This window comes from Nyctereutes procyonoides, unplaced genomic scaffold (assembly GCF_905146905.1).
Source record: "Nyctereutes procyonoides isolate TBG_1078 unplaced genomic scaffold, NYPRO_anot_genome, whole genome shotgun sequence".
Classification (NCBI taxonomy): domain Eukaryota; kingdom Metazoa; phylum Chordata; class Mammalia; order Carnivora; family Canidae; genus Nyctereutes; species Nyctereutes procyonoides.
The window spans coordinates 31,119,726-31,147,171 of NW_026575020.1; the positions used below are offsets into that span (position 1 = coordinate 31,119,726).

Sequence of the window (27,446 nt, forward strand, 5' to 3'; positions counted from 1 at the left end):
ACTCGATTACCCCCTGTCTGTCCCCTGGCAAACAACCATCTATTATCTCCCCCGGAGCCTCCGGAGCTGCTGGCAGAGGCTGTCGGCCTGGAGGCTGAGCCTGCCCCTCCCCATGGCCCCAGGAGGCAGGGCTGGGCCCTTGCCGCTGACTCCCTGTCCCCTGGGGGTTGGGGTCCTGCTGACGCAATGGTGCAGGTAGGGAACCAGGCCTGGGGTGTAAGACCACGACTTACAGTTCCTGATCCTGATGCTGGACATCCAGGCCCTGCTGACCCTGGAGGGACGGCCCTGCGCAGGGCCAGGCCCTAGAGACAGTCATAGCTTTGCCCTTGAGTGCACCCCATGGCCAGGTGCCAGCCAGTGAGGGGCAGCCCCTGCCCTCAGAGCGGCAAGGATGGCTCACACTGTGGCTTCCCAGGGCAACCACCAAGAAGGAGCGTGGCACCCCGTGGTACTTGCTGTGGAGGCTTCTCAGAGCGCCAAGAACCGGTGGGTGGGGAACCCTGGAGGGCCTCCCTGGGCAGGTGTGCCCTGACTGCAGCTCCTCCCTGCAGACTCCCTTCCCACCTGTCTTGTCCTCCTCGTGCCACCCTCACCTCAGGGGTCTCCCCCACTACCACCCTACCATGCAGCCGGTCACAAGGAGTGAAGTGACGCCTCCTGCCTCGCCCAGTTCCCAGATGCTGCACCATGCCTCTGGGGACACAGCTCTGGGGTTGGGGGTCTCTGCTTGGGGGTGTCCTCCCCACACCAACTTCCCCTCTTTGAAGATGGCTCCATTGCTCTCCTCAGCCAGCAGGGCTCAGGGTGTGAGGTCACGGGCACTCTGCACCTCCTTTGCTCTGTGGCCCCAAGCACGTCCTGGGTGGGTGGGCCACAGCTCTAACTGGGGAGGACTTGGGACTGGAAAGGCGAGTGGTGGGCACCTGGACCATGTGCGACTGCCCAGTCAGGATAGACGCCACAGCCAGGTGAACAAGGGTCCCAACCTGCCACCAAGTGGCTGGCTGGTGCCATTGCAGGTGCTAGCATCACTGGCTACATCACCTTGCTGTGTGCTTGGAGCAGGGTGGTGGCCCCAGGCCCTTTGCACAGTGCAGGCTCACTTACCCACATAAGATCTGTCACCTGGGGCCCCCCCAAAAGACCAACCTCCCCTCATCCTTAGCGTTAGTTCTGACACAGCATTCACTTGGCAGACTTTATTTTTTTGGGAAAAAAACAAAAAAATGTACCTTGGGTTGGAAAGGACCCACTGACAGCATGGCAAACACATGTGAGCAATAAATATGCATGTACATTCAAGTATGTGGGGCGGCCAAGAAGAAGCCTGTGTTGTGCATCTGACCCCGCACCTGGGCCCCCACCCACACCCTTCGGGGCATGGCCCCTGGGCCCCAGGCTGCACTGCAGGTGGATGGGGGTCCAGCAGCCTCTCCATACTTGGAGAGCCACTGAGAAAGACCGAGGAGCCCAGCTGGGTGCCCCCTGGGGAGGAGGCGCCCCTCATGCCCTAGGGGCTGTGCTGTGGGGCCAGGAACTCACTGGAGGGGCTGGCGGCTGGCCAAGGCAGAGGCCTGCACGAGAGCTGTGGCCACAGTCCCTGGAGCGCTGGCCTCCTACCCTGGCCCGCAGGCCAACGTGGGCGTGTGGGCACCGGACCCTCCCCACAAGAAGGCAGTGATGTCATCTGCCCAGTGGAGGGCTGGGTGCTCACCTGGGGGCCCATTCCTGCTGTTCACTCCTGGCGTGGTCAGGGTGCTGACTTTGCTGCTGGCTGGTGTCCAGAACCAGGCCGCTGTGTCTCTGGGCTTTGGGGCTGGAGCCGAGGGGTGTCCCAGCTCAGCCCCACCCTTGCCTTCTCCCTGCTCAGGGCTGGGTGCCGGCTGGGGCTGGGGGCTGAGTGCCCAGGGCATGGCGACCTGGCCCTGGCCTGGCAGCATGGCCTCGTCAGGCTCCAGGCTTTCTGATGCTGCGGCCCGAGGAGGGGTGAGGGGGCAGGGCCAGCATGTCTGCTCCGTCACCCCTGGGACGCCCTTTGGGAGGACAAAAACGTCCGTGTCGCTGGCAGACACCACAGCAAAGGCTTTAGAACAGCCCTCGGGGGCACAGGGGAGGCAGCTGTCTTCACATCTGCTGGGCGCTACGGAGAGATGGAGCTGGGCAGGGCGGAGAGAGGCCTTTGAGGGTTTGGGGACCAACAAGCAGCAGGCCGGACCCAGGGCGGGGAGGGGGCGGGTCCAGGACTGGGGTGAGCCCGCATGCCCAGGGCAGCCCTGCCTGAGCCTACCACCCTGGGAGGGAACAGCGTGAGGGCCGTGCCTAGCATCTGCACAGTGGGAAGGGCCAGAGGGTGCAGAGCCTGCACCCAGCCATGGCCTCCAGAGGAATGGGCTTCTCGAGGGGCCGTGGGCATCACAGGTGTAAGCCCCCTGGCCCCAAGTCCAGGAGTTGGGGTGGGGCCAGCCTGGCTGAGGCTATGGAGTCAGCTGGCACCAGGCTGGTACTGCTGCTGGGGCTCAGGGCTCCCATCTGCCTCCTGCTCTGGGCTCCCAGCAAGGTCCACCCGCTGCTCATCCATCCGCTTGGCCTGCACCCTCTGAATGAGGCTGAAGAAATCCTCGTCGGGCATGGTGGGGCCTCGGGGCAGCACGTCAGGAGGCGGGCAGCGCTGGTCATCGATCCTGGAGGACTGGGTAGACAGACACGTGGGTTGGTGGTGTCGGAGGGCCCGGTGGTCAGCGGTCTCGGGGACAACACCTGGGCAGGGGCTGCTGACCTGGGCGGCGCCAGCTCAGGAGGGCTGGTCAGGCCGCCTCGGCATCTACCGGTAAGACTAGCTCCGCAGGTAATGCCTTGACTCCGAGGCCTCTGGCTGGGCCCCCTGGGGTGAGGGCTGAGTGACCTGCCGGGCATGGGGCTGCGGGGCCTACCCAAGACCAGCACTGTGCCTAAGATCACCGACAGTTAAGTGTTCAGGAGCTCGGGAGCTGGGGCACAGAGCTCTGCAGAGCACCCCATCAGGCCAGGGGGCTGGGGCTGGGTGGGAGCTGTGGGGGCATTTGGGCTTCTGTGCAGGGTCTGGAGCAGAAGGACTGGGAGCTGGTGCAGTTGCTGGACCATGCAGGCAGCGGGGTCAGAGGTGCAGGGGTGGGCCAGTTTTGAGGATTTTTGGACTCGCCCAGGGCTGCGCTTCCCTCTGCTCTGTGGGAACGAACGTCACATCTGGAAACCACACTGTCCCAGGCCAGCCATGGAGCTGCCCTTCCTGCAGCCTTTCACAGGATCCCTAACATCCCGTCCACCATCTTGTCCTGCCTAGAGGGGCAGGCAGCCGGACCCCACGACGAGGAGAGCCCTCCTGCCCTCCCGGCTTGGGGGTGCTGTCTGGGCCAAGGCCACACCCTAGGGGGCCTGGTGCCCCCTAACTGGCCCCCCTGCCTGTAAGGAGCAGCCAGCCTGAGTATGTCTGGGTGGCCTTTGGGGCCCTGGGAGCAGGGCCTCAGGTCTGAGCAACCGCAGGCACCCGGCCACACCGGCTGAGTCAGCCTGACAGAGACGAGCTGGAGCCCCCTGGGGCCGGGGTGGGCGGGATGAGCACCCAGCTTCCCCAGCCGCAGGCCCACCTGGCACTTGATGAGCATGTTGAAGAACTCATCCCCCGGCTCCTGGGGGTCCCCATCCCCACGCAGACGGCCCAGGTTGCTGTGGGTGACACGCAGCCCAGGCAGGCTGCCCACACTGGCACGCTGGTCGTCCAGCCGGCGGCTCTGGGAGCTGGCAATGAGGTCCAGCAGCTCCTCGGTCTGCGGGGAGGCCGTCAGCGAGGGCTGGGCTGCAGGGCAAGGCCGGGGGCCCACGGGCTTGATTAGGCCTGAGCCAGGCCTTCCCTCCACACTCTCCGGGGCGTGGGGCTCCCAGCAGTGTTGGGAGCTGGCCTCGGCTGTCCCTGCTGCAGGCCCCCCTCCCCCCCCAGGGGGTGCTGAAGTGACAGGAGGGAGGCCTGGCTTCCCACGCCCGCTCTGCGCCCATGACGCACCCTGACACTGCTTGTTCCGGAGGACGGGGATGATTACACGCTTCTCAGGATGCGGCTCTGGGCGAGGCGGGGGACAGGGAGCTTGTGGTGACAGGGGGCACCTCTGCAGCTGGTCTCCCTGCCCCTCAGGAGTGAGGGCTCCCGGGGCCACCAGGCTGGGGGCTGGGAGTGGGGATGGAGTGCAGCACGTGCAGCGTGTCCCCGGGGGCACTCACCGACCCTCTCCTCCGGGGTGGGGGCGGCTGTGGCCTCTGCAGCCCCAGGTTGGCCCTCCTCCAGGGGACAGCGCTGGTCATCCATTCGGCTGCTCTGGAACTTGCTCAGCAGGTCAAAGAAGCACTCCTCATCGGAGGATGGTGCCCGAGGGATACTCTGGGGGAGTGTCCACACTGGCTTGCATCTGGCCACAGGGGCCCCATGCGGGTCACCAGCCCCCCGCCCCCACCGGGGGGGGACTGTCCCACACTGTCAGCGCCCTGCAGTGAGCCCCTCCTGTGCCTACACCTCTGGGGCCTGGCACCCAGCACAGCACTCACCAGTGTCTGCTGAATGTGTGAGTGACCAGGCCCTCGGCAGGCAGGAAGCCTCACTGGCTACTTTACACAGGACACTGGCCTGTGCTGGGACCCTGGCAGTGGTGATAGTGGCCCTGGTGTGGCCAGCACCATCAGGTCACATCATCAAAAGCAAGGAACCACAGCTGGGGTAGGTGAGGGCTCCTCTGTTCCACCCCAGTCCCACCCCTTCTGGAGATTGGTACCAGACCTGTGGGCAGGCCCAGAAGACAGACAGAGCCTGTAGAGGCTGTGATCCTGGTGTGGGGTGTTCAGGCTAAAGAGAAGGTGTTCACATCCCCCAGCCTCCCCCTGCATGTGCTAGTGAGGTGCCCAAGGTCTGCTCTGGGGGGCTGGGGAGGGCTGACCTGGGCAACCTGCTAGGTCTAGGCAAGCCCTGCTGATGGGGTCGGGGAGGGGACGGGGGAATGAGAAGTAGGTGAGCAGGCCACTGGGCCTGCCTGAGTCCCAAGGGGCCATGTGACCTTGGGCAAACCCACTCCCACTCTGGGCCTCAGTTTATACATCTACACAGGGGAGACTGGAGGTGGTGGTCTCTTGGAGCCCCCAGAAGGGCAGGGTCAGGGTGGGTCCCCCCAGCAGCCTCACCCCATCCGCATCCGGTCCAGGGCCCAGAGGGCTGACTGATGAAGGGGATGGCTTCCAGAGGCCACCCTGGCTGCAGGCACCTCCCCTCTGACGCTAGTGTCCCCCACCCAGCCCTGGCCTGTCCACCTGTCAGCTGGGGGGGTGCTCCTGGGGTCACTCAGAGCTGGGCTCATGGAGAGACCACGACAGCAAGATGTCACTACTGGGTGCTGGCTGACAACCTCAGAGCCCACTGTGGAGGAGGGTCCTGAGGCAGGGGAGGCTGCATGCCTCCAAGGGGCGGGTGGGGGACACCCCCACAAACACGCCTGCCTTGGGCTCCCCAAAGGCCAAGAGCAGGTGGTAACAGCACAGCTCATGCATGAGCCACGCCAGCTGGCCGGAGCTCACAGGACAGACTACACCCCTGTCCCACCAGGGCAGGCCTGGAGCCAAGGCTGGAGATAGTTCAGGAAGCCTCAACTCGCGGCTGTGCTGTCCCACGTCCTGGCCCAAGACCCCATGGAGCCCAGAGCGAAAGGAAAACTGGTGTCAAGGGCAGAGGGGCCCTGCGTCCCCAGGAGGGTGTGGGGTAGGCTCCAGCCCACTACAGGGGACCCCGGGTGGCCTGTGGCCAGCTGAACAGAGCCAGGCTGCTCCTGGAAGGGCGGTCACCCTGGGCTCCCGGCACTCCTCCCACCCGCCCTGGGCTGAGTTTGGGTTCCAGGAGCACAGCCATCTGCCGCCACCTGAGAAGGGCCACAGCCTCCCTGGTCTGGGGGATTTGGGGCTGAGGCCACAGGAGCACAGGGGGAGCTCTGGACAGCAAGGCCACCTGGGGCCTCGCAGGTCAGGCTTCCACCTCTCCTTTGCCCCCAACTCTGGCTCCTTCTATCCCAGATTCTCCAAGCCCTTCCTGCTGGACTTCCAGCCAGGGGCTCGCAAACTCCCTGCACCCCCTGGCCCGGGGCTGCCCCTGTGCAGCCCTCCTGCCTGCTGGCCAGGGTGGGTGGTCCTGCAGTGGACAAGATGGGCAGCTGGGCTGCTGCAGGGGTGACAGCCCTAGCCCCAGGAGGGCAGCTGGGCTCTGCCCCCTGCCAGCGTCATGCAGGCCCCGTGTTCCCTGAGCCTCCGCAGCGGGGACCCCACACTCACGCTGGATCTGCCGCTCCCTGTGTGCTGTTCACGACCGTGTGGCGCCTGTGCTGCCCCCGTTAGCTCAGCGCTTAAATAGGCCCTGGGGGAGCGCCAGCCCCGCCCTGGCCCCTGACCCCCCCACGGCGCTCACTTGCTCGCCCGGGTTCTAGCGCGCACATGTAGACACGTGCGCGCAGCGCGCGCACACACACATGCGCACACGCTCTGTAAACACTCAGATTATTTCCAGGACAAGGACTCCCGCCCGCCCTGGGGGGGCCCTGTCAGAGGGCCAGGGGGACGGAACCTATGTGGAAAGCTGTAGTTGGCTGACGGGCCGCCTTCCTTCCAGAGCCGGTCCTCCCGGGGAAAGCCACCTCTCCTTTCAGCCCCGACTCCCGAGGCTGGGGCCTCCTGGGCCGGGCGAAAAGCCAGAAAGAGCCGGCCTTTCCCACGGGCATGGGCCTCGCGGCCACTCCCCACGCAGCCAGAACTGCTGGCAGCCCCAGGGCCCTCGTGGCCCACCCCCCACCCCGTGCTGCTCGCTGTGGGGTGCTTTCCCCACCCAGAGCATCCAGGGGACCAGCCAGGAGGGGAGGACGGACGGCATGGAGACATCCCCAGGACCTTCCTGTTGCGCAGAGCCCTGGGTGGTGGGAGGTCTGGCCGCAGGGAGCCGGGCCAGTGTCTGCGGGGCAGGGGACTAGCCTGGCACTGGGCTCCAGCCCCCCAGTGCGCCCAGGCTTGGGCTCTGCCACCAAAATTCCCTCCAGAGGCACACATGGCCTGGAGCCTGGTGGCGCTCTCCAAGGGGCTGCGCTGGGACCCCCGGCTGCACCATTCCTAGCTGGGTGCCCTCAGGCTAGCTTCTGTGCTGCCCCATGCCTCACTTTCCCCTCCTAGGGCTCCTCTGAATGCAGTACTCGTGGCAAGCCTGAGCATATTTGCTAGAAGCCCCCCACCCCCGCCCCACCATGGTGACAACAGGGACCTGGCCAGGGCCAGGTCACCAGTTGGGGGCCAAGTCACCAGCTGGAAAGGGCCTTCGTGTCCCAAAGCCTGCTGCAGCTCCCTAGTGTTTGAGGGGCCCCCTGCTAGATCCTTTCTAGGTGGATGCTGACCTTTGGGGCTGACCCAGCCCCACCCCCCAAGTCCTGCCCGGGAGGAGGGCCCAGGGCCCTCGACCACGCCAACCACACCATCTTAGACCCCAAACCCCCATGTGATGGTGACAGTGGCCCCACCGTGCTCACCCCTCACTCCACGGACATGACTCTGGCTGGCAGGCTGAGGGGCAGTGTGAGGGCTGGCAGAGGCCCTCCAAGCCTGGCGGGGGAGACAGGCACACAGCAGCCGTGTGGGGCTAGGCATACCCAGCGCGTGCCCATGCTGGAAGGTGCTGATTAAGCCGTTGGAGGAAACTATTTTTAGAGTAATTCCCAGAGATTTGGAGCCCAGTGCATGGGGTGGGGTGTTCTGGGCTGACCTCTGAACCTGGGCTCCGCTGCCTTCTAAACCCTGATGGCTTCCAGCAGCCCAGACAGGCCAACCCTGCCTCCTGGACACAGAGGGACACTGGCCGGGCAGCAGGAGGCCCATCCCTCTGTCCCCCATCAGCCTGTACCAGGGCAACTGGCCAGGCCCGGGGCCTGTGCTCCCCCAAGGCTCCCCCAAGGCTGCCCCGCAGACCTCCACCCACAAGGCCTCCGGTCCAGTTTCTCTGTGGCCTGGGCCTCACCAAGACTGGATGCAACTGATGGAACGCTGTGTCTGCACCAAGTGCTCTGTGTCCTGCACTCAGTGGGCCTGGGGATGACACAGGGCCGTGTGGCCTCTGCCCCTGGGGGTGGCCTGACCTGGCCCAGGTCTGCTGCACGGGATGGCATCCCAGGAGAGGTCGCCTACCGTGCGAGGCACCTGCACCCGGACGTCCGCGCTGTCCAGCGGGGAGTGGCCGCCCTCTCGGGGCCTCTCGGCAGCCTCCAGCCCCTCCTGGTACTTCCTGCTCCTCATGGGGAGAGGGAGCATGTCCCTGCCCGGCCCCCGCCACTCCCCCACCTGGTGGCTGTCTCCATTCTGCTCCTGGGGAGGGGGAGGAAGGCCAGGCATGGGCGGGAGTGGCCAGTAATCCCGAACCGATGCTCCCCGTCCCAGGACCCCAGGGAGGCTGGCAGATGCAGCGGCCCTGACCCACAGACACACACCTGGGCACTTGGGTGCCAGACGAAGACAGGGCCTGGGGGGAAGGAGAGGCAGGGCCGGGGCCTGGAAGAGCTAGACAGCTGACCCCACATGGAACAATGAGTGACCACGGCAGCCCCAAGCCTTGTCCCTCAACAGACTTCCCGATGGGCACCTGTGCCTGAAACCAGTCCACATCGGAGGAACCAGAAGCTCAGAGAGGTTAGCTCATCCCCTGGGGCTACACAGCACCCACCTCTGGCAGGTACAGAGTGGACCCGGAGCCCTACCCTGCCTGGCTTTGGTGAGGGGTTTGCCAAGACCTTGCTGGTCCATTTGTAACAGCTTGGCTTCCCCATGAGGCAGAGTCTGAGGGGGCAGGTAGCAGACAGGAGTGGGGGCCGGCCAGGACACTGGGAATGTGGCTGGTGGGACCCTGGGATGAAGTGGGAGGGGACAGGGCCTGTGGGGGCTTCTCTGGGGGCCGATGGCCGGTCCAGCGTCTCCGGCTCTGGAGGGTGCCTTGGTCACTGGTGGCGGGGATGGGACACAGACAAGAACAGGGTGGGTGGGGGCAGCCCTGCAAGCCCTGTGCCGGCCTCATGAACCCAATGCCCGTGCTCAGCCTCTAACTGCGGACGGCTGCCCTCTAGCCCTGGGGCCCCAGCCGTCCGCCCTCAGCCCACTCACCCGCTCCAGGGGGAGCCTCAGCAGGCCCCAGGTCTCTGCACTCAGCCTCTGTGTCCTCTTGGGCCTGGCACCTGAAAGACAGTGGGCCTGATCAGCCTGGCACTGACCCCTGGCCAGGAGGTGGGCTGGCAGGTGAACCTCCCACTTCACTGTCCCCCATGGAGGCAGACTCAGTGTGCAATGTCCTCATGACCCTGTACCCCTGGGGTGGACAGGCAGCCAGGCCTGGCCTTGGTGCTCCCCACAGGTCGTGTCTGAACTCCTAACCCAGGCCTGGCTTCCCCACTGGCCTCAGTGACGTCCTCTCCTGGAATGCTTTCCCTACCTCCATGCAGATGGGGCCTCACACCCCGATCAGCTGCACTCAGTTCACCCCTTCACCTACACGCATGGGGGCAGCCAGGTCCTCCCTGGAGCTAAGCGCCCCTCCTGCTGCAGACACGTGCTGGGTATAAGAGGGCATGTGCGAGGCTTCTGGTGCTGGCAGATGCTCCGGGGTCCTGTCTTGGCACCACCGGACCTTGAACCCATGACCCACCCATCACACGGGACCTGCAAGTGTGCAGCTGGCCATGCAGCAGGAACCCATGGAAGCATTTTACAGCGCCTGGCACATTGTGCACACCCACAGGCTGCATCATGAGGAAGGCTTGCCTTCTGTGGCCACCCCTGCACTACACCGAGCTCCACATGTGACACTAAGCCGCCCTACAGACGCCTGCAGCAGACAGTATGGGGTGTGCACCCCAACCCCACCCTGGGCCACACCTGCTGCCTGACACCTGGTCCCCAAGGGGAAGAGGGGCTGGTTCAGGAGCACAGGTGTTCAGACTAGCCCAAACCAGATGCCCCAGGCTTCCTAAGAGCTGGGCAGGTGTCCAAGGCGATGGTGCGGGCAGCCGAGCCCTAGTCCCTGTCCTGACCTCCAGGTTCTGAGAATGCTACCCACTGCTCCCCACTCTCCAGAGGCCTTGGGTGGAAAAGCAATGATGATCGGAGAAGGGACGTCGGTGGCTGCTGTCCCAGGTGGCCAGCTCCAGGAAGCATCAGTGGCCCTGAGGGTCCGGGACCTGGGGCTGTCCGTCCCTCCTACCGCCCCCCAAGCAGGGCCCCCCCTTCCCTTCGGCTGAGGTGGTCAGTGCCAGGCCTGCCTCTGCCCACTGCAAACAGCCCCTGGCCAGCAGCCTCTGGGCACACAGCCTGACTCTGTGCTGTGAGGCCAAAGGAGCTGGAGCAGGGCTCCCCGCAGCCCAGCACCCCCTGGAGCAGACTGGCAGCTCTGAGGAAACTGTGGGATCATCCAACTCCAGTCGGGGCCTGGGCATCACCCAGCCCTGGGAGTAGTTCGGGGGCAGTGGGGTGGCCCTGTCGGGACCGGCAGGCCTATGTGCTGGCCCTTTACTCACCACAGCCGGTGACAGGTCAGCTCCATCTCCCCCCATGGGCAGGCTGGCTGCCCCCTCACACCCAGGGGCATATTCAATTTCCCCACCGGGTCCGTTGGGCCCCGCCTGGCTGGACGGTCCGGCCCAGGCTGTGGTGGAGGCTGAAACGCCCCTGTGACGCACAGCATGTGTCCGGCTCCAGGGCGGGTCCCCCCAGGGCCCCCTGAGCCTGGCTAAATGCACCCTCTGTCTGGATGGTATGCTGCCTTCACCGCAGCATTCAAGCCAGAGCAACGCTAGCGGGCTTCCCGTCCTGCCCACCCCGAGAGTGAGGGTGAGGTCTGGAAACTTCCTTGAGCATCACCCCACTCCTGCGAGTCTGACCGGCTCCCTCGTCATTATCATTGCTTCTGTTCCCAGCAGGCTCGCGATGCGCCCCCCGGCCCCTCCTATGTGCAGCCCCGCACACCTGGGCGGGCAACCTGGCTTCCTAACTGCTTGGCTGTGTCCTTCCAGCTCCTCCTACTATCCATCCCAACGTCCAGAATCCCAGCAGCTGCTCTGCCTTCGGAACAAATCCAGAATGCAACCTTCTCACCTTGCTGGGATCTGAGCCTGCCTCCCTGTTCCTCCCTTTGCCCCAGAGACACACCACAGGGCCTGAGTGGGATCTTCTTCCTCTGCTCACCCTGTGGGGGGGGCGAAGGGGGGACTGACACAGGGAGGGGCTCAGCCCTCCCAAAGCTCCTCCCAGCTGGGCTTGTGCAGGCCCCAGGGATTCTGCAGAGCTGTCTTCCATCTAAGTTCAGGCTCACTCCCTCCTCCCCTTCAAGTCCTTGCTCACAAGTCACCACTACTGAACGAACGATTGTGTCCCCCATGTCCCAGGCTGAAGACCCAAACTCCAACGCACTGATACCAGGAAGTGCAGCCTTGAGAGGTTATTGGGGTGACCCCAGGTCACGAGGGTGGCCCCAGTGTCGAGGTGAGTGCCCTTATGAGAAAACACCACAGAGCTCCCACCAACCACAGGCCCCCCACTCCATCTGTAAACCGGGACCCCATCATGCTGGCCCTCTGCTCTCGGGCCTCCGGCCTCCAGAACTGTGGGAAGTAAACATCCATATCGTTAAGCCGCCTGGTCTGTGGTGTTTCATCTGCAGCCTGAGCTCACGGGGAGTGGCCCCCACATGGCCACGCACACTTGCACCCAGCCTCATGGCCATTCTTTCCTCCCAAACAGCCGTAGCCTCTTATCTGTTCACTAAGGTTCACTGCACACTTGTCATCTCTGGCCACCTTCGCTGGACCCACTCCCTGATGACCAGCAGGTAGTGTTTCCTGGCACTTATCTATGGGTCCCTGTCCAGGGCTTCCAGGCACTGTCATGTCTGACTGCCCTCCCAGGACTGTGGATGCTGGGGCTCAAGAAAAGTGATCACCAGCCAAGGTCACAGGGCATGGAGGGGCAGAGCCAGGGTCAGGATGTGGGAAGTCAGGCCCACTTGGCAAGCTCTAGGAGGTTGAGGCAGGAGCGGCCAGAGAAGGGACAGACATGAGGACAGTCCGTGTGTCGCAGTGCCTGGCCTGTGAACAGACTGCAGGATAAATGCCAAGTGTGGATGGACGGTGAGGTGTCTACTCCCAGGGAGTGCCCTTATCCCTGCCAGGCACTATCCTCAGGACAAGCAGTGGGCCCAGTTCCCAGATGGGGACAATGGGGCACAGCTGGGGCAGATCACCAGGTCAGCTAGTTAACAGGAGACCTGGAAGGACTGACCCAGGCCCAGGCAGCAGTGGCAGGGAGGGCCCCCACCCACCCAGACTCCTTCTGGGGCCTCTGCTGGGATGAGGGTTGCAAGGCTGGTGAGATCTACCTGCAAACTGAGCCATAGCCAGGTTCTGGGTTCTCCAGCCGCAGAAAGGGCCCTTGTCTTTATCAGGACAGGGGGAAAACCCTTCTGGGTCCGGCCTTGGGCTAGCCAGCCAGGCCCCACCCACCACGGCCCCACCCTCCTCGCTGAAGGTGCGCTCATCCTCTGGAGGCCTGGGCCTCCTCCCAGGGCCCCAGGATGTGAGCCCCACTAACACGTCTCCCAGGGCTCCCCTGGCCCCCTTCACCTCTCCCCCAGACTGACAGGCTGTGCACATACAAGTGCCCCCCCATACCCTCCCCCGCGCCGTGAGGGTCAGTTTCCAGGCTCGTTTCTGGACACTGGGCCAGGCCACCACCCCACTCTGTGTACACCCAGTAAGTGAGGCTCACCTGGGCGGGGGTCTCCTGAAGGGCCGCCCAGACTCAGGGCGCCTCGCTGCCTCCAGCAGTTGCATAGGTGGCCTGGGGCCCCCACACCAGCCTCCATGGGCCTGAGTGGGTGGCTCCGGAGGACAGCCGGCAGCCCAGCATCTGCGGGCAGCCTGGCAGGGAGGGGGCTTCCGGGAGCCCTGGCTGGGAAGGGTCTGGGTGTGGGGGTGGACAGAGCCGCCTTGTTCTCGTGATGTACCCGCCTTTCCTCAGCTCCGAAGGAGGATGGCAGGAGAGCCCCATGGGAGCCTATCCAGAAGCCCAGGCCAGCCCTGCCCCCCCTTGCTGCTGGGCTCCTCCAAGGCCAAGGCCGAGGTGTGCAAGGCCAGGGGCTCCAAGCAGAGCCACCCAGGCTCAGGAAAGTCCCGCCCCTTGAGCTCTCCTCCATCCCATCCCCTTCAGCCACAGCACCCCAAAACAAAGGTGGCTGAAGATCCCAGAAACCTCGTATCCTCGCTTCTGTCCTCAGTCCGGGGGCAGGGGGTGACTCATGTGCCCCATTTCCCAGGACAGGCCATTCCTAGAAACCCACAGAAGCCCCGCTGTAGCCCAGAGCTACTTCCCTGGCCTCGTCCTCCCCAGCCTCATCCTCAGCAGGCCTGGAGGGCTCCTGGGGCGGGGGCAGGGCAGGCACCCCTGAGGAACACAGCCACGAGGGGATTCGGGCCAGACTGAGAACCCCAAACTCAAGAACCAGAGGTCGGGGTCCATGCAGGCAGGGAGGGGGCAACTAGCCCCCAAGCGGAGCCTGCCCCACCCCACCCACCTACAGCAATTTGGGAAGCCAGCTCAGGGTGCCCACCCCTCCCCAGGCCCCGTACTTTTTATCCATTTGCTCTACAAGGAACATTCTGTCCTTGCGTGCCCCTGTGTGCCTGACAATGTTGACTGTATGGGGCAACCAGCGGCCCGTGAATGAGGTCATTATAGCTGCCTTGGCTCCTCCCGGGCCTCACCTGATTAGCACCCTGAGCACAAGCAGGTCTCTAGGCCTCTCTGGCTACTGCGGCCCCTAGGCCCAGCCCTCAGCCTGGAGCGGGTGGAGCACTAAGTCAGGGGCAGCAAGTGGCCCTCTCCTCCTCCTCATGCGGGCCACAGTGTCACGGGGTGATAAACTGGGGGGCTCAGGGTGACTATGGGCCCTCACTGCCCCAGCAACCATGAAGCCCTGGCCTGGAGGCCTCACGTCCAGGCCACATGTTTCCCACACTGTCCCTGCCCCCTGTACTTTCCAGTCCTGATTCCTAACTTGCCCTGGGGGAACAAGCCCCTCCCTCTGTGCCCTGAGAACCCTGGACACCCAGTCACCCTCCACCCCCACGGGGAGCTCCAGGGCAGGGCGGAGAAGTGGGGCAGAGGCAGACACCCCCAGGGAAGGGGGCTTACCACCTTTACTGGGCAGCTCTGTCAGAGATTCTCCTGTCGGGGGGCAGAGCCCACCTCCTTGTAGACTGCCAGAGACCAGCACTGCCCTAAGGCCCACATACTCTGGGTGGTTCTCCTGCCACGCCCCTGCCCACCCAGCCTGGGGGCTCACCTTGGGCCTCGTAGCCAGCCAGGTCCGGCTTCTCTGTGGCCGCTGGGCTGGTCAGCCGGCCCAGCACCAGCTGTAGCTGCGCCACGTTCATGCGGGCGGTGAGCTCCCCATTGCGGTCCCCAATCTAGAGCCAAGCAGGGCCAGGTTAGTGGGCAGGTGGGCTGGGAGGCTCCTGTGGACAGCCACTGAGCCTCCAGCCTCCAAGGAAACTGGGCCTCACTACGCCTCAGGGGTGGAGGCTGGGTGTTTGTCCCTGGGTGAGGGGGGCCACATGGGCCCCCTTCACACCCCGGGAGCACCTGGGGCCTCAGGCAGCCAGCCTTGTGCCACGTGGGGCACTCCTTCCTGAGCACCCGCCCAAAGGTGGGTGGCCTGCCCCAGACTCCACCTTTCCCAGTCTCTTGAGCCACCCATGCACTCTGCAGGCCCCTAGCTCAGAGCAGAGGCTCAACAGGAGGACCCTGTCACAGAGGGGTGAAGTGCACTGCCCAAGAACTAGCGGGGGGGGGGCGTGGCTGGACCTCCAGTGGAGCTCTGGGGGCGCGGGTAAGGGGGAACATGGGGGCCAGCCCTGCTGGTGGCCCCAGGGGGACTCTTCTGACCCAAGCTTCCCTGTTCCCCCTACCACTTGGGCTCCTATGGGTCTTGCCCACTCAGGCCTGGGGCTATGGTGGGTCAGGGCAGGCACTAGGCATGTGCTGGAAGGAGGTGCCACTGGGGCCCAAGGAGTGTAGGGCTGAGATAAAGACCCAGGACACAGGAGGCCACCTGTAATGGCCCTGTGATCAGGGGCTGCGCTGACCATAGTGGGAGGATCCTGGGTGGACAGGCCCTCAGAGACCCTGTCCCATCCCTAAGGAGATGTCCAGCTAGGGAGTTGCAGAGGAGGGGCCCCCAGGGGCGGCCATGCCTTCGTGCCCTGGGCTGCCTGTGGCAGGTCATTTCCACCTTGGCCCGGCCCAGTTCCATTGGGGACAAAGGACGTGGTCGAGGGCCGGCCCACAGGGAATGCTAACACTCTAGGGGTGCAAACAGGGCCCCCTCCCCTGTCGCACCCCCTGGCTATGGCAGAGAAGCAGCCACTAGGCCTCTGAGGGCAGGGCCAGGGTGCAACAGCCTGGAGAGGATGAGGAGGAGTGCCGGCAGGAGCCCAGAGTGCACGGAGGCACCTAGCCTGGTCCAAAGTGGGCCAGGCAGCGCCTGGAGACCTCCAAGGGCCGCTAAGGCACTGGCTGGGGAGGGCAGGAGGGCGGGCCTGGCTTACCTCCTGGGAGATCTCCAAGTGCTTCTTGGCGAAAGTTAGGGCCTGCGCCGGGCTCCCCATGGACACGTAGGCATTCCCCAAACTCCAGCACGCCCGGCCCTCACCCACTCTGCCAGGGTGGGACACTGAGTTCACATCTGTAGCCCCCAGGCCCGCCAGCCCACCCACCAGCCCCCGGTTTTCGGGCCCATTGTGACAGGAGCAGAGCCGGCAGGCCTGGGGCTCCTGCGGGTCTCGCTTGTCCCCTACCAGCCAGTGAGGCTCTCCTCTACCCTTGGGTGTGGGGGCAGGAGGTAGGGGCAGTCCCTCAGGTCATCAATCTTTCAATTAAGGTGAAAAATCACAAAACATAAGTTTAACCATTTGGGCACATGCTCAGCTCTGTGTGTACTTCTGATCCACAGCCGTCACCATCTAGTTCCAGAGCGCCATTGCCTGCCAGAGCAAGGGCCAGCCACTTGGAGCCTCCCAATAGAGTAGCCTGCCAGCAGCCCCTTTGCCCCTGCCCTGGCCACCCACCCCACACCCGTGCATGTAGGATACTTCTGTGTCTCCTGAGAGACTGAGGCTATGCAGACACGGGGTGCTCAGGGGGCTGATCCCCAACCAGCCTACCCTGACAGTCACCACAGGTGGCCAGCCGGCACCCACCTGGTCTCATGCGGTCCCACTCGGGACAGCATGGCCCAATAGCAGAGGGAGGCTGAGGCCAGGCAGGCCGTCCCGCTCGGAGAGGCCTCCTGGTGCTCAGCAGCAGGGCAGGGCCTCGCTGAAAGCAGTTTGCAGCTCAAGGACTGTCTGGAGGCCTGTGGGCCAGGCCTGACCCCCACCCCCCATTAACCTGTCGGCCAGTTCCTGGGCGATGAGCAGGTGCCGCAGGTGGTACTCAGCTGCGCGCTCGTAGTCCTGCAGCAGCGTGTACGTGTTGCCCAGGCTGTAGCATGCCTGTGCCTCCACTGCCTGGTCCTTGAGCTGCCGGGACAGCTGCAGTGTCTTCCTGCGGAGAGGACAGAGGGTCAGTCCCAAATGTAGGGGGCGTGGCACTGTGCATGGCCCTCATCTGAGGGCAGTGGGCGATGCAGATGCAGCCCACCTGCTCTGTGACCTCAGCCCCAGGATCCCACCAGAGTCTCCATAGAGGGCTGGGGGACAACACAGCCCAGCCCGGGCTCCTGATTCAGGATGGTAAGGCTCAGCCCGGGACCTGGGGCCGATGACCCAGTCTCTACATGGTGGCCACCGCTCTGCAGATGGTTCACAGGGCTCCCCGGGCACAGGTCAGGGACTCCCAGGAGCCCACATGGTCATGACCTTCTGAGTCCGTACAAGGATCATACGCGCACCCAGAGCTATCATGGGGAGTAAAGACACTTTGGGGGTTCCCCCCCACAGCTAGCACCAGAAAGCCCCGAGCTGTGGCCAACTGTGTCCCCGGAACACAGCGGCCTCTGCCAGCACTTACCAAGGGAAGGGGCTGTGGTGCTTTCTGCCCTTGATAGCCCCAGGACACAGGCCAGAACCCCCCCACCTGGCCCCCGGGCTGGGCAGGTGGGGGTGGGCAGGGGTGGGTGTGGGTGGGGAGGTGGGCAGGGGTTGGGGGGCAGGCCTGCCTACTTGTAGTACTCGGCGGCCACATCAAAGCGCCCCAGGAAGATGTGGGCGTTCCCCAGGTTGCTGTAGGCCCTCCTCTCGGCTGCCTTATCTCCGAATTCCTTAGCAATGGCCAGGCGCTGAGGATACAGACCCAAGGCTGGGTGGTTACAGAGTAGCCGCGGGACCCCATGTGGATGAGACGCACAGACACAGTGGCTGGGGGCCCCACAGTGCACTCACCTCCTTGTGGAAGGCTGTGGCCTCCATGAAGCTGCCCAGCAGGTAGTGGGTGTTGCCTAGGTTGCCGTAGGCTCTGCCCTGGGCCGCCCGGTCACCCAACTCCTTCACCAGGGACAGATTCCTCCTGGGGGTCGCATCCATCTGAGCTGTGTCCCTCTCAATGCCCGGGAAGCAGGGGCCCTGTGACCCACCCATCTAGCCTAGAGGGTGACGGACAGGTGGCCTCTGCTCAGTTCCTCCCAGGAGTGTGCCCCAGAATGAGGGCCGCTCAGGGTGGGCCCCCCAGCTCTGGTGCCACTGCCAGCAGGTACCGTGAGCTCCAAGGCGTGCATCCGGGGCTCGCCTGCCCCACTCTGGTTTTCAGGGGCAACGTTCTCCCACGCACAAGGCTTGGCCGATGTCCCTGCCCCCCTTCCAGCCATGTGCTTTCTAAACACCACCCATGGCTTCTGCTTGGTGCTTTCCCTGCTTCTCTGCACTGGGTGGGGGACTGACGCATGGGGAAGCGGCAGGAGGCTTGGTGCACTCCCCGCAGGCCCTGAGGACAGGGCCAGTGGGGGGGTGGGGAAGGAGAGTCAACTGGCCAGCACCACGCGGGCTTTGTGGAGAGGTGATGGGGCGGACATGGGTGCTCTGGGCCTGGGCCAGCGGCGGTGGCCCAGGAAGCGCCAGGAGAGCGTGGACAAAGCCCGGTCCGCTGGTTCTGCAGGTGCCCCTGTCCGCCCCACTCACTCATAGAACTCGGAGGCTCTGCGCAGTGGCTCCCGGACGTCAGGTGGCAGGTGCCCGGGGTCCTGGGCAGCATTCCAGGACAGCTGCTTGCCCTTGGCGTGGTAGACGTTGCCGATGTTGTACAGGGCCCTTGCCTCCCCGACCTGAGGGCAGCACCGACATTGGGGGGACCCACAGACACAGCCCCAAAGGCAAGTGTGGATGCTGAGGTAGGCCTGGGGCCCCAAGGAGGGGTGGGGGTGCTGGCACGTGACTGCCATTCTGTGGACAGAGGATGAGGCAACCAAACGACCCTGGGACTGACTCAGCAGAGGAGGTGCAGCCAGATCTGGCACCCACAGCCCTCAGTCTCTACCGTCAGGGTGGCCAGGCCTCTGTGTGGTGCCAGGGGAAGGAGGGGGCTCCCAGCTGGGCCCAGTTGCCATGAGATATGACGTGGGGCAAGCCATCATGTTTCCTCGTCTGTGCTTATGTCACAGGGTCATGGAGGGAGGTCACCGAGTGGGACAGCCTAAGGTCCGGCACAGAGCTAGGCCCAGAGTGACTCTATCCCCAGCTGCCACGCCACCCTGCCTCCCTCTGGAGCCAGACTGGGAGGTCGGTGAGAGGAAGAGTTGACAAGGGGGATGGGGAGCTAGGGACTCAGCCCTGCAGTGTGTCAGGGATCACTCTTCCATCTTCCTCCCATGAGGCCCCGGGTCATGGGGTTGGGAGGGGCAGCTGCCCTGGAAGCCGCTGACCCACCTTGTCCCCCTGCTCCTGGGCGATGTCCAGGTGCCGCTGGCAGCAGACGACGGCCTCGTCAAAGCGGCCCAGGACCTTGAGTGTGTTCCCCAGGTTTCCACTGGCCTTGGCCTCCCCCATGCGGTCACCGATGGTCCTGGAGGGCAGGGGGCAGTGTGCGGCCAGGCCAAAGGCCAGGCTCAGGATGCTGCGGGCTGCAGGGAGCCCAGGTGAGGGTAGGGGAGGCCTGGCAGGACCAGCCCTGGGCCAATGGGGGCCATGCTGGGCTGGGGTCCTGGGGTGGGTGGGGAGGGCCCCTCGGGTTGGGAGCCCGGCTTGAACAGGGGAGGGTCACTTTTCTGCTGGGCCCAGCCTGCCACTGTCAGGGCCTGGGGAGGTGCCTGGATGGAACCCAGGAGAGCCATGGGGCCCGGTGGTGTGAATAACTTCTGACAGGCTGGCTGGGTGTCAGAGGCCGTCAGGGGCTTGCTGGCCAGGGAAGGGCCTGTGGGGCACCCACTGCCCACGTGCAGAAGGAGCAGAGCGTGTTCCAGGGCAAGAGCAGCTCGGGCCCAGGCCCAGAGGCCAGAGAACAGTGAGGCCTATGGAGCCCACACACAGGTGTGCATGGGGTTCCAGAGTTGGGCAGGCGGACACACTGGGAACACGGGCCGACAGACAACACACGATGCCGGGGGCACTGTGTGGTCCTCCCCCACCGCCCCGGGGTCCTGGGCACCCTGAGCTCCCCAAACGCACACAGGGCACCTCACCGGGCCAGCAGCAGGTCATGCCTGTGGTACTCCAGCGCCCGGCCGTACTCCTTCAGGTAGAAGTAGGCATTGCCTAGCTGGCTGTAGATGGCACTCAGCGTCTTCAGATCCTCGGTGCCCACCTGCACCGCTGCCTCAAAGAAGGCCGCGCCCGCCTTGAAATCCCCAGCCTTGCAGAGACGCTCCCCCTCCAGGGCAAGCTCCAGGCACGAGGCCTCCATCCTGCGCACAGGGGACACATGTCACCGCCCACCTCTGCGTGGTCCTACGGGGCCTCTGTGCTCCCTGCCCAGGTGTCACCGGGACCACGAGGCCCTCGGGGGGCAGTGCCCCCCTCCATCCCCATGCACACAGTCGGAAATATCTTTGGAGGACTGCCTGGAAGCAAGTGCCAGCTCCAGTGCTGTGCCTGTCCCCAGGTGGGCTCACTTGTGCCCCAGCTGCACTGCATACCCCTCACGCTCCCAGGGCTCAGCCCAGGAAGAGGCATGAGTCTGTGACCATAGCAAGACCCTCAGGCTACGGTGGCCACAGCCTTCAAGAAGTCTTGGGCACCTGGATGAGGGCCCCCCAGGCCTGGGGCCACGTCCCTCCTCCAGAGCAGCCACAGCAGCCCGTGGCAGGCCCTGATTCTCACCCAGGACAGCCGAGGCCTTGGGAGATTCAGAGAAAACTGGTCAAGGCCACATGGGCAGGAGCTGACTGCATCCCATGTCCTAGGATGGGCCCCGCCCTCCAAGGTCTCTGTGGGCAGCTGGGGGCTCAGCCATCATCTGTCCTCACCTCCCATCCTTCGGGGGCATGGCTGTGTGGGAGCCAAGGGTCAGCCAGCCCCACGGGCTGAGAAGTGCTCAGCTGGCCACCTCCCAGGTCTCCCCATCCCCATGGCGCTACTGCAGGAGGACATGACAGGGCCCATCCCGGATGGACGACCCCTGGACCCGTGGGAAACTGCTCCAGGTTCCTGGCCCTGAACCCAGCCCAACTGCAAGAGCCCGGAGTTCCATGGGACAACTAGTGCCCTTGCTGGAGGCTTCCTCTCCCGACCTTTGGGCAGGGGCCTCAGAGAAGCAGCCCCTTACCCTTAGGCTCTTCTAGCCCCCAAGGTGGGGTCCAAGCCCCCCAGCTGTTACCTGGGCCCTGCTCACTGCGGGCCCCATGACCCCTGGGCCTTGGGTGAGCTGCCCCAAGGACAGGGCTGTCAGAAGAGCCTTGTGTGGGCAGTCACTTGATCAGGCTGGCCCTGGTTCCAGCTCTCCCTGCTGTGGGGTCCCGGGTAGGACACATCACCACCTAGAACCTCGGTCTCCTCCTCTGCCCTATTCCAGCTGGTCCTGTGGTTCCAGCCTCAAGGCCTGGCACATTTCCCTGCCCTAGGGTGGGAAGAGTGGGGCTCCAGGCTGCAGGGCACCCAGGCAGGTGGCAGGAGGGGCCCAGTGGCCACATACATGGCCCTGGAAAAGTGAGAGACACATTCTGCATGGCCAAGGGCCAACCCCAGTCACCGGGGTCCAGGGAAAGCCTGCAGGGTAATTCAAGGTGTCCACACCAAATTGGCCATGTCCCCCTAGTGACCAGCAGTTACTGGAGGAGAATCACACATATCCTCTCAACAAACAAATCTGCCCACAGCCATACTTCTCGGCTGTTTTGCCCACATAGCCTGCTGATACAAACCAGAGTGCCCTGTCCACTTGACTCCCGCATCGTCAAGAAAATGGGCACTTTACACATTTCCAACAAGACCGCGTACCAAACAGCCCCACACCACACAGGCTCAGGGCTCTCTGTGGGAGGTCTCCATCACAGTGCCCCTGGCCCAGCCTGGACTCCCCAGGGGAGAGTGGGCTCCAGGACCTGGCGCTGCCCTGCACCCTCCAGACTCAAGCAGAGCCTGGGTGGCTTCTCGGAAGGCTGGGGGCCAGGGTCTCGGCCTCCTACCCACCACACTCTGGGAAGGTACATCGGATGCCATATGGCAGGAGCCCCCAGCAGCCATCCCCTGGCCTGGCCACCACCGTGCAGACGGCTCCTTAACTAAGGCCGGCTCGTCCCCACCCAGCTGGCACTAGCTCTCTGATGCGGCTGAGTGATCTCTCCTCCCAAGTGACTTGGGAGGACGGGGGCCTGGAGTCTGACGTTGCTGGGTCCCAAGCCCAGCACACCCTGCTGGCTGACAGACACGACTGGGGGAGTGGCCTCCCCAGCCCAGCGTTCCTGCCTAGACGTGTGTCCTTATCACCACCGTGGGAGAGGTTGTGTCAAGGGCCCAGGGGCACAGTGAGGGGGTGCCCAACACAGCATCCTGAATCACATACGGGCAGGTCCCACATGGGCCCAGTAATGTGAGGAGGTGGTAGGCAGGTGTCCTCCACTTGGCCCGAGACCCTCCAGACCCTGACCTCCACGGCCCCTGCCCCACTGCCCACCGCACCTCTTCCTCCGCAGGTTGCGCATCTTCTGCACATGCAGCCACAGCTCCAGGCCCACGGGCAGTAGCAGGGGGCGGGGACGGGGGGCGCCATACACCACCTTGCAGACAGCCTTCTCTGCCAAGCTCAGGGCCACAGGCTGGGTCTCCGTGGAGGCAGCCGGCATCTTGGGGCTCCAGGCCTCCCTCCAGGCCTGCCGACAACTGCCCCACCCGGGCTGCTGGCCCTGGGGATGTGCCCGCCTCGTGGTCCCCTGCCTCCACCCACCCCAGAGTGGTGGGCCAAAGGCTCTGGCTTCCAAGAGACCCCAGGTCCTTAGGCAGGGTGTCTGGGGCCTCCAGCAACTGAGGTGGATCAAGGGATCAGGGCAGCTCAGAGCCGGGGATTAGCATCGTCAGCAGACAGGGCAGGTCTGGGTTGCAGGGGGGGTGGGGCGCGGGGTGGAGACTCTCTGCCAGGCCACTTGCCTGGCTTGGCAACGGGCACTGGGGCAGCAGAGGCCTCCAAGGCTCTGGACCCTGGGAAGAGGAGGGTGTGCAGCTCTGAGATCAGAGTGAACTGGGGAGCCAGGGTGGGCCCTGGTCCCCGAAGCTACCCAGAGTCGGAGCAGAGCATATGGAGGAACCCGAGTCAAAGGGCGAGTGCGAGGCCCAGGGCAAAGGCCATTCCAGAGATACAAAGTCAAGGCAGGTGCCAGGGCCAGCGCCAGCTTCAGCTCTGTAGGCCCTGGCCACTGGGGGGGGGGCAAGGGGGGCCTGGCAGGTGAGCACAGGTGGGAGGACCTGGTCCCAGGCTGCCAGCCTCACCAGGCCCTATTCCCAAGAGTGTCCCGACCAAGCACCCTCCTCCCTGCCCTGAGGCTTCTCCAATGCTGCCTGTCTACCCCTCAGGACGCCTGTCCACTCCTCAGGACAGCTCAGGTACAGGGCAGGGCCTGCATCACCTCCTTTTTATCCAGCTCCTATTAACAAGCTGGGCCCCCAACCCTGCACCCTCACATCAACACTAGGCCCCCTACTCTGCCTCCCAGGACCCGCCTGAACTGCAGGCTACCCTCTCCCTACCCTCTCCTGTCTCCCCTGAGACGTGCCCAGCCTGGCCAGGCCCAGGACCCAGCTTAGTGAAGAAGATTCTGGGGCCTCTGTCTCCCCACACCGCCCCTGCAGACCTGTGGGTATTGGTCCTATCTCCTGGCATTGCCCGTGTACCCCAAGGACATGCTGGTCTGCAGCCACCCTGGACCACTCACTCCAGTGCTGGTTTGTGGAGCTGGCCTTCCTGCCCACTGCCTCCACGTCCCCCCTGCAGGGCTGCCTGGAGCCTCCAGATGGCCTGTCTACCCCAAGGGCCACCAAGAGCCCTATCCTGGGGGCATGGGACCCTCTGCAGGCCTGGGCTGAGCTGGCCAGAGATCTCAGGGCCGCAGCAGCCTCACCACCCTTACCCTGGGAGGGACAGCCTTCCCACCTGGGATCTGTCATCCAGGCTACATGGATGCCTCGCGGGTGACCTGCAGTCCTCCACCAGCCCAGCAGAGATTAGACCCCACACCTCTGGGACTGTTCCGTGGAGGTCCTGCCCCAGGGGGACCAAATCTCCCTGCACCGATCCACCCTCATGCTGTGACTGCCCAATGTGCCCTTCCTTGCAAGGGCCACCAGGCCAGCTCTTCCAGTGGCCAGACCACAGTGGCCAGGATGCAGGATACTGTCTGCCAAGCTCCTGCTGCTTGCCCACAGGCTTACCGGTTAATAAAATGGTTATCGACTCCCCAGGGGCCAGCCTTACTATTCTGGCCACCACATTAAGCCCACACCCTTTTAGCCTGGCCTTGGCATGCAAGACAGCATCCCAGAAGAAGCCATCAGCCCAGTCTCACTTGGACCAAACTGCTCTGCTCTCCTTCAGGGCCCCTGTCCCCACTTGTCTATCCCACAGACCCTACACAGTCCTCCAGCACTACGCACCATGGGTCTCCAGGCCAGGCCCCCAGCTCCCACCACATGTATCCCCCTTGGCCCCATTCTCTGCTAAATGGATCCACTGTCCTTCCTCTCCAGGGATGTCACCCCCAGACTGGGCCATTGAGCAGATGCTCCAGGTCCCCAGCTCACCCCATCCCACTGCCCCCAAACCAGAGCCACCCTGACTCCCACATGGAAATTTCGGGACAGCACAGGGCGGGGAGCACAGTGGGACAGGTATTGCTGTGGAGGGACATGAGTGTCACCTCGCTCAGGAAAGCACCTGAGGGTTTTCTTTCCAGGGAGCCCTGGGGCCAGGCCATTATTCCCCAGAGGCCCTACCAGGGCCAGTGCCTGCAGGCACCTGTGGAAGGAGGTGCGTGGGGATAGGTGGATGGCAGGGTGCCCGACCTGTTCCTGAGGACACCCCTGTCTGGCCGCCTTATGTCTGGGGCACTCCTCTAACATGTCACCCCACAGTGGGGGTGCCTCCCCAGTTCTAGAACACTCAGGTGCTTACCTGAAGGGAACAGGGAGAGGACCACCCAGGGCCTCCTCACTTTTAGGGACCTCTTGGCCACCTGCCCACCCCCTGTACCACTTCCCCCAGGCCCGTAGGCCCCTCCCTCCCAAACCCCCGCTCCTGGCAAGTGGGCCCAGGGGCATAGAGCAGAATTCTGGGCACTAACTGCCTCACCTGCCTCTGTCTCCCTGACCCAATATCCTCCCCAGGGCCCCATCTGGGGACTTGTTGGGCCCATGGGCACACTCAGGCTCAAGTCCCTCTCAGAGTGCATTCCAAGCCCATGTCCCCCAGACCCCTATGTCACCAGGCAGGAATCTGGCATGGGAAGAGAGCCAGGACGCTAGGCCCAGCCCAGAGGTCCCCCCAAACAGCCATTGGCAGAGTGGTCGAACCAAGTAGATCCTGTCATGGGGCATCCACAGGCCGGGCTCCCTGCACCCCTCAGCTGCCCTGCCACAGGTGGGCTCTCTGGCCCGATGACCCTCTGACACCTTCCTCCAGCCCCGAGCCACTGTGGCCCAAGGATGCTGGACTGAGGAAGCAGTTCCCTCCTCCCTAGCTAAAGGCCCCCACCCATCCAGGATGCCCTCACACATGGCTCCCCGACTCCCATCCCTGCCTGCCAGCCTCCCAAAGCCAGCTCTGAGCAGGCACTGCCCTGCCCACCTGGAGCTGTGGCTACACAAACTCCCTAGGGGTGTCCTTATAGGCCACAGGAGGGCTTAGGGCCATGCACCCCAAATCTATGTCAGGCTTGCCCCTTTGAGCTCAACTCAGGTCTCAGCTTGCAAGGATGTCAGGCTGGGCCCAGGGCATCTCCGGTATCCCCTCAGAGCCTGTCCCTGCCCAGGACAGCTCCCCCAGGCTAGGGTCCTGTGTGGCGTGTTATTGCTGGGCCCCGACCCCAGACTCCCAAGCCAAGATGCTGGATGTGGACATGAACATGATGCGGCCCCCATGCTCAGCGGTGCAAGGTCTCCCAGGACTAAAACCCCGACGCACATGTGCACACACATGGCCGGGAGCTGCCCAATCAAGTCCTGCCATTCCCACAGGGGTGCTGGGGGGAGATCCTCAGGGCGGGCTGCCAGTGTCAGCTGCCAGCAAACCCACCCGCACACCCCCGCCCCCATGGGGCCCAGCAGCCAGGGCTCGGCACTCAATCCTGGGACCACACAATGGAGGCTGTGTCTCTGGCCAGTCACACAGAGACCGAGGTGGGAGGAGTGGCAAGGCCTCCTTTTCACTCGCCACTAGGGCCTCACTCTGCCGGGGGGTGGGGGGGGGTGGGGGGGTGGCGCCCAGCAGAGGTTTGCTGCTGACACTCTGCCCAGCTGGGGCTGGAGGATCCTTTTAGGCAAGGCCAGGCCCTCGGAAGGCTCAGCAGCTGGGGAGGCTGCCAGGTCCCAGGATGATGGTGTCCGTGCGAGCTGGGGACAGGTCAGGCTCCCTAGAGGCAGCCAGGCCTGCCTGTGGGAGTTGCCACCAGCGAGTGGCCCCTGCCCAGCACTGGTGCTGACTGCTGGACTGGGCCCGTGCAGTCCCTGGCACAGTCTGTTCCCCTCAGAGGACCTTGTGTCTGCCCGGGGCCAGCACATGGCATCACCGTGTGGAACACCCTGGACAGGCTGGGAGTCACCAAGCAGGCATGCACTGCAGGTGGGCAGGGCCGCCCTGTCATCCCTGATGAGTGTGGAGCACAAAGCATGGACCGCTGGCATCATCCATGAATCTGCCCCGAGGCAGGTGTGTTTTCAGGCAGGCACACACCTCACCTGGCTGGCTGGCTCTGCAGCCTGGATGCGAACCTGCGGCACCTCCCCAACCCCAGATTCCTGGTGGGTCCGCGGGGGGTGGGGGGGCAAGGCCCCACCCATGATGAAGCCCGATCCCTTCAGCCATGCTGCCTCCTGAGAACCCAGACCAGGGCAGTGGGGTGGTGGTGCCCAGCTCAGGGGAAGCTCCTGGCAGCCCCCCTCCACACACCTGCTGTGCCAGGCCACCCAGCTGTCAGGCGCACAGCTGTAGGTCTCCCGCCCCCTGTCCCAAGGCACTGTGCGGGTGAGGGGGGTCCAGCCAGCAGCAGCCCATCCCAGCCAACCACCCTGACCCCCACCAGTCCTGGCCTCAGAGGGCACAAGCCCTGGGAGCCCCAGGGCCCCCGCCCTCCGCGCCCACCCCCCTGCATGCCCGGCCCCATCCTGGCTCCCCCGCCCCGCACGCCTCCTCCCCCGCGCCTCGGCCGCCGGCCCGCAGGGAGGGCGCGTCCCCGCCACGTCGTGCGCCCGCCGCAGCCTTTGTTCGGGGCCCGCCGCCTCTCGCCCGTCCCCGCGCACCCCGCCGGCCCCCGCACGTCCCCGCAGGCCCCCGCCGGGCCGCCCAGCCGACCTGGAGTAGAGGCGCCGCGCGGGGCCGGGCAGCTCGTCGGCGGCGGACGGGGCCGGGCCGGCCATGGGGCCGGGGTCGCCCAGGGCCGCGGCCGCGCACTCCCCCGCTCGCGCCGCCCTGCGCCGGTCGCCGTCGGCCGGCACCGTCAGTCCGTCCGTCGGTCGGTCCACCCGCCCGCGGGAGGCGCCGAGGAAGTGATGCGCGCGGGGCGCCGCCCCTCCCGCCGTGGCCGTGATGTCACCGCCGCCCGCGCGGGGAGGGGGCGGGGCCTCGGAGCCAGCGCGCCCCCCGCCCCCGCCCCCGCCCGCGCCCCCGCCCGCGCCCCCGCCCCCGCCCCCCGCCCGCGCCGAGGGCCGAGGGCCGAGCTGGTGCTGGCTTGGCGGCTGGGCCGCGGC

At 64.9% G+C, this 27,446-nt stretch overlaps 2 protein-coding genes across 4 annotated transcripts in view; one reads left to right on the plus strand and one right to left on the minus strand.

The window, feature by feature from the left end:
• Positions 1-1,187: 1,187 nt before the first annotated feature.
• On the minus strand, positions 1,188-27,159 carry GPSM1 (G protein signaling modulator 1). Of its 3 annotated transcripts, none has more exons than XM_055322197.1 (14): positions 27,052-27,159; positions 19,742-19,963; positions 18,990-19,125; positions 18,246-18,388; positions 17,514-17,637; positions 17,295-17,410; positions 16,522-16,677; positions 15,681-15,789; positions 14,417-14,540; positions 9,190-9,260; positions 8,224-8,400; positions 4,255-4,411; positions 3,627-3,835; positions 1,188-2,692 (listed from the first exon to the last, which is right to left on the minus strand). In XM_055322197.1, the coding sequence occupies exons 1-14, from the start codon at positions 27,114-27,116 to the stop codon at positions 2,486-2,488; spliced, it is 2,016 nt and encodes a 671-aa protein (XP_055178172.1). In that variant the 5' UTR covers positions 27,117-27,159; the 3' UTR covers positions 1,188-2,485. The 3 variants fall into 3 exon arrangements, with proteins under 3 accessions (XP_055178172.1, XP_055178192.1, XP_055178182.1); XM_055322217.1 differs by lacking the exon at positions 27,052-27,159 and adding an exon at positions 22,176-24,707; XM_055322207.1 differs by lacking the exon at positions 8,224-8,400.
• Positions 27,115-27,446, plus strand: part of CCDC187 (coiled-coil domain containing 187) — a 52,661-nt gene continuing 52,329 nt past the window's right edge. The window contains exon 1 of the mRNA XM_055307896.1: positions 27,115-27,211. Within this exon, the coding sequence (XP_055163871.1) occupies positions 27,115-27,211 (97 nt within the window). The remainder of the gene's footprint in view (positions 27,212-27,446) is intronic.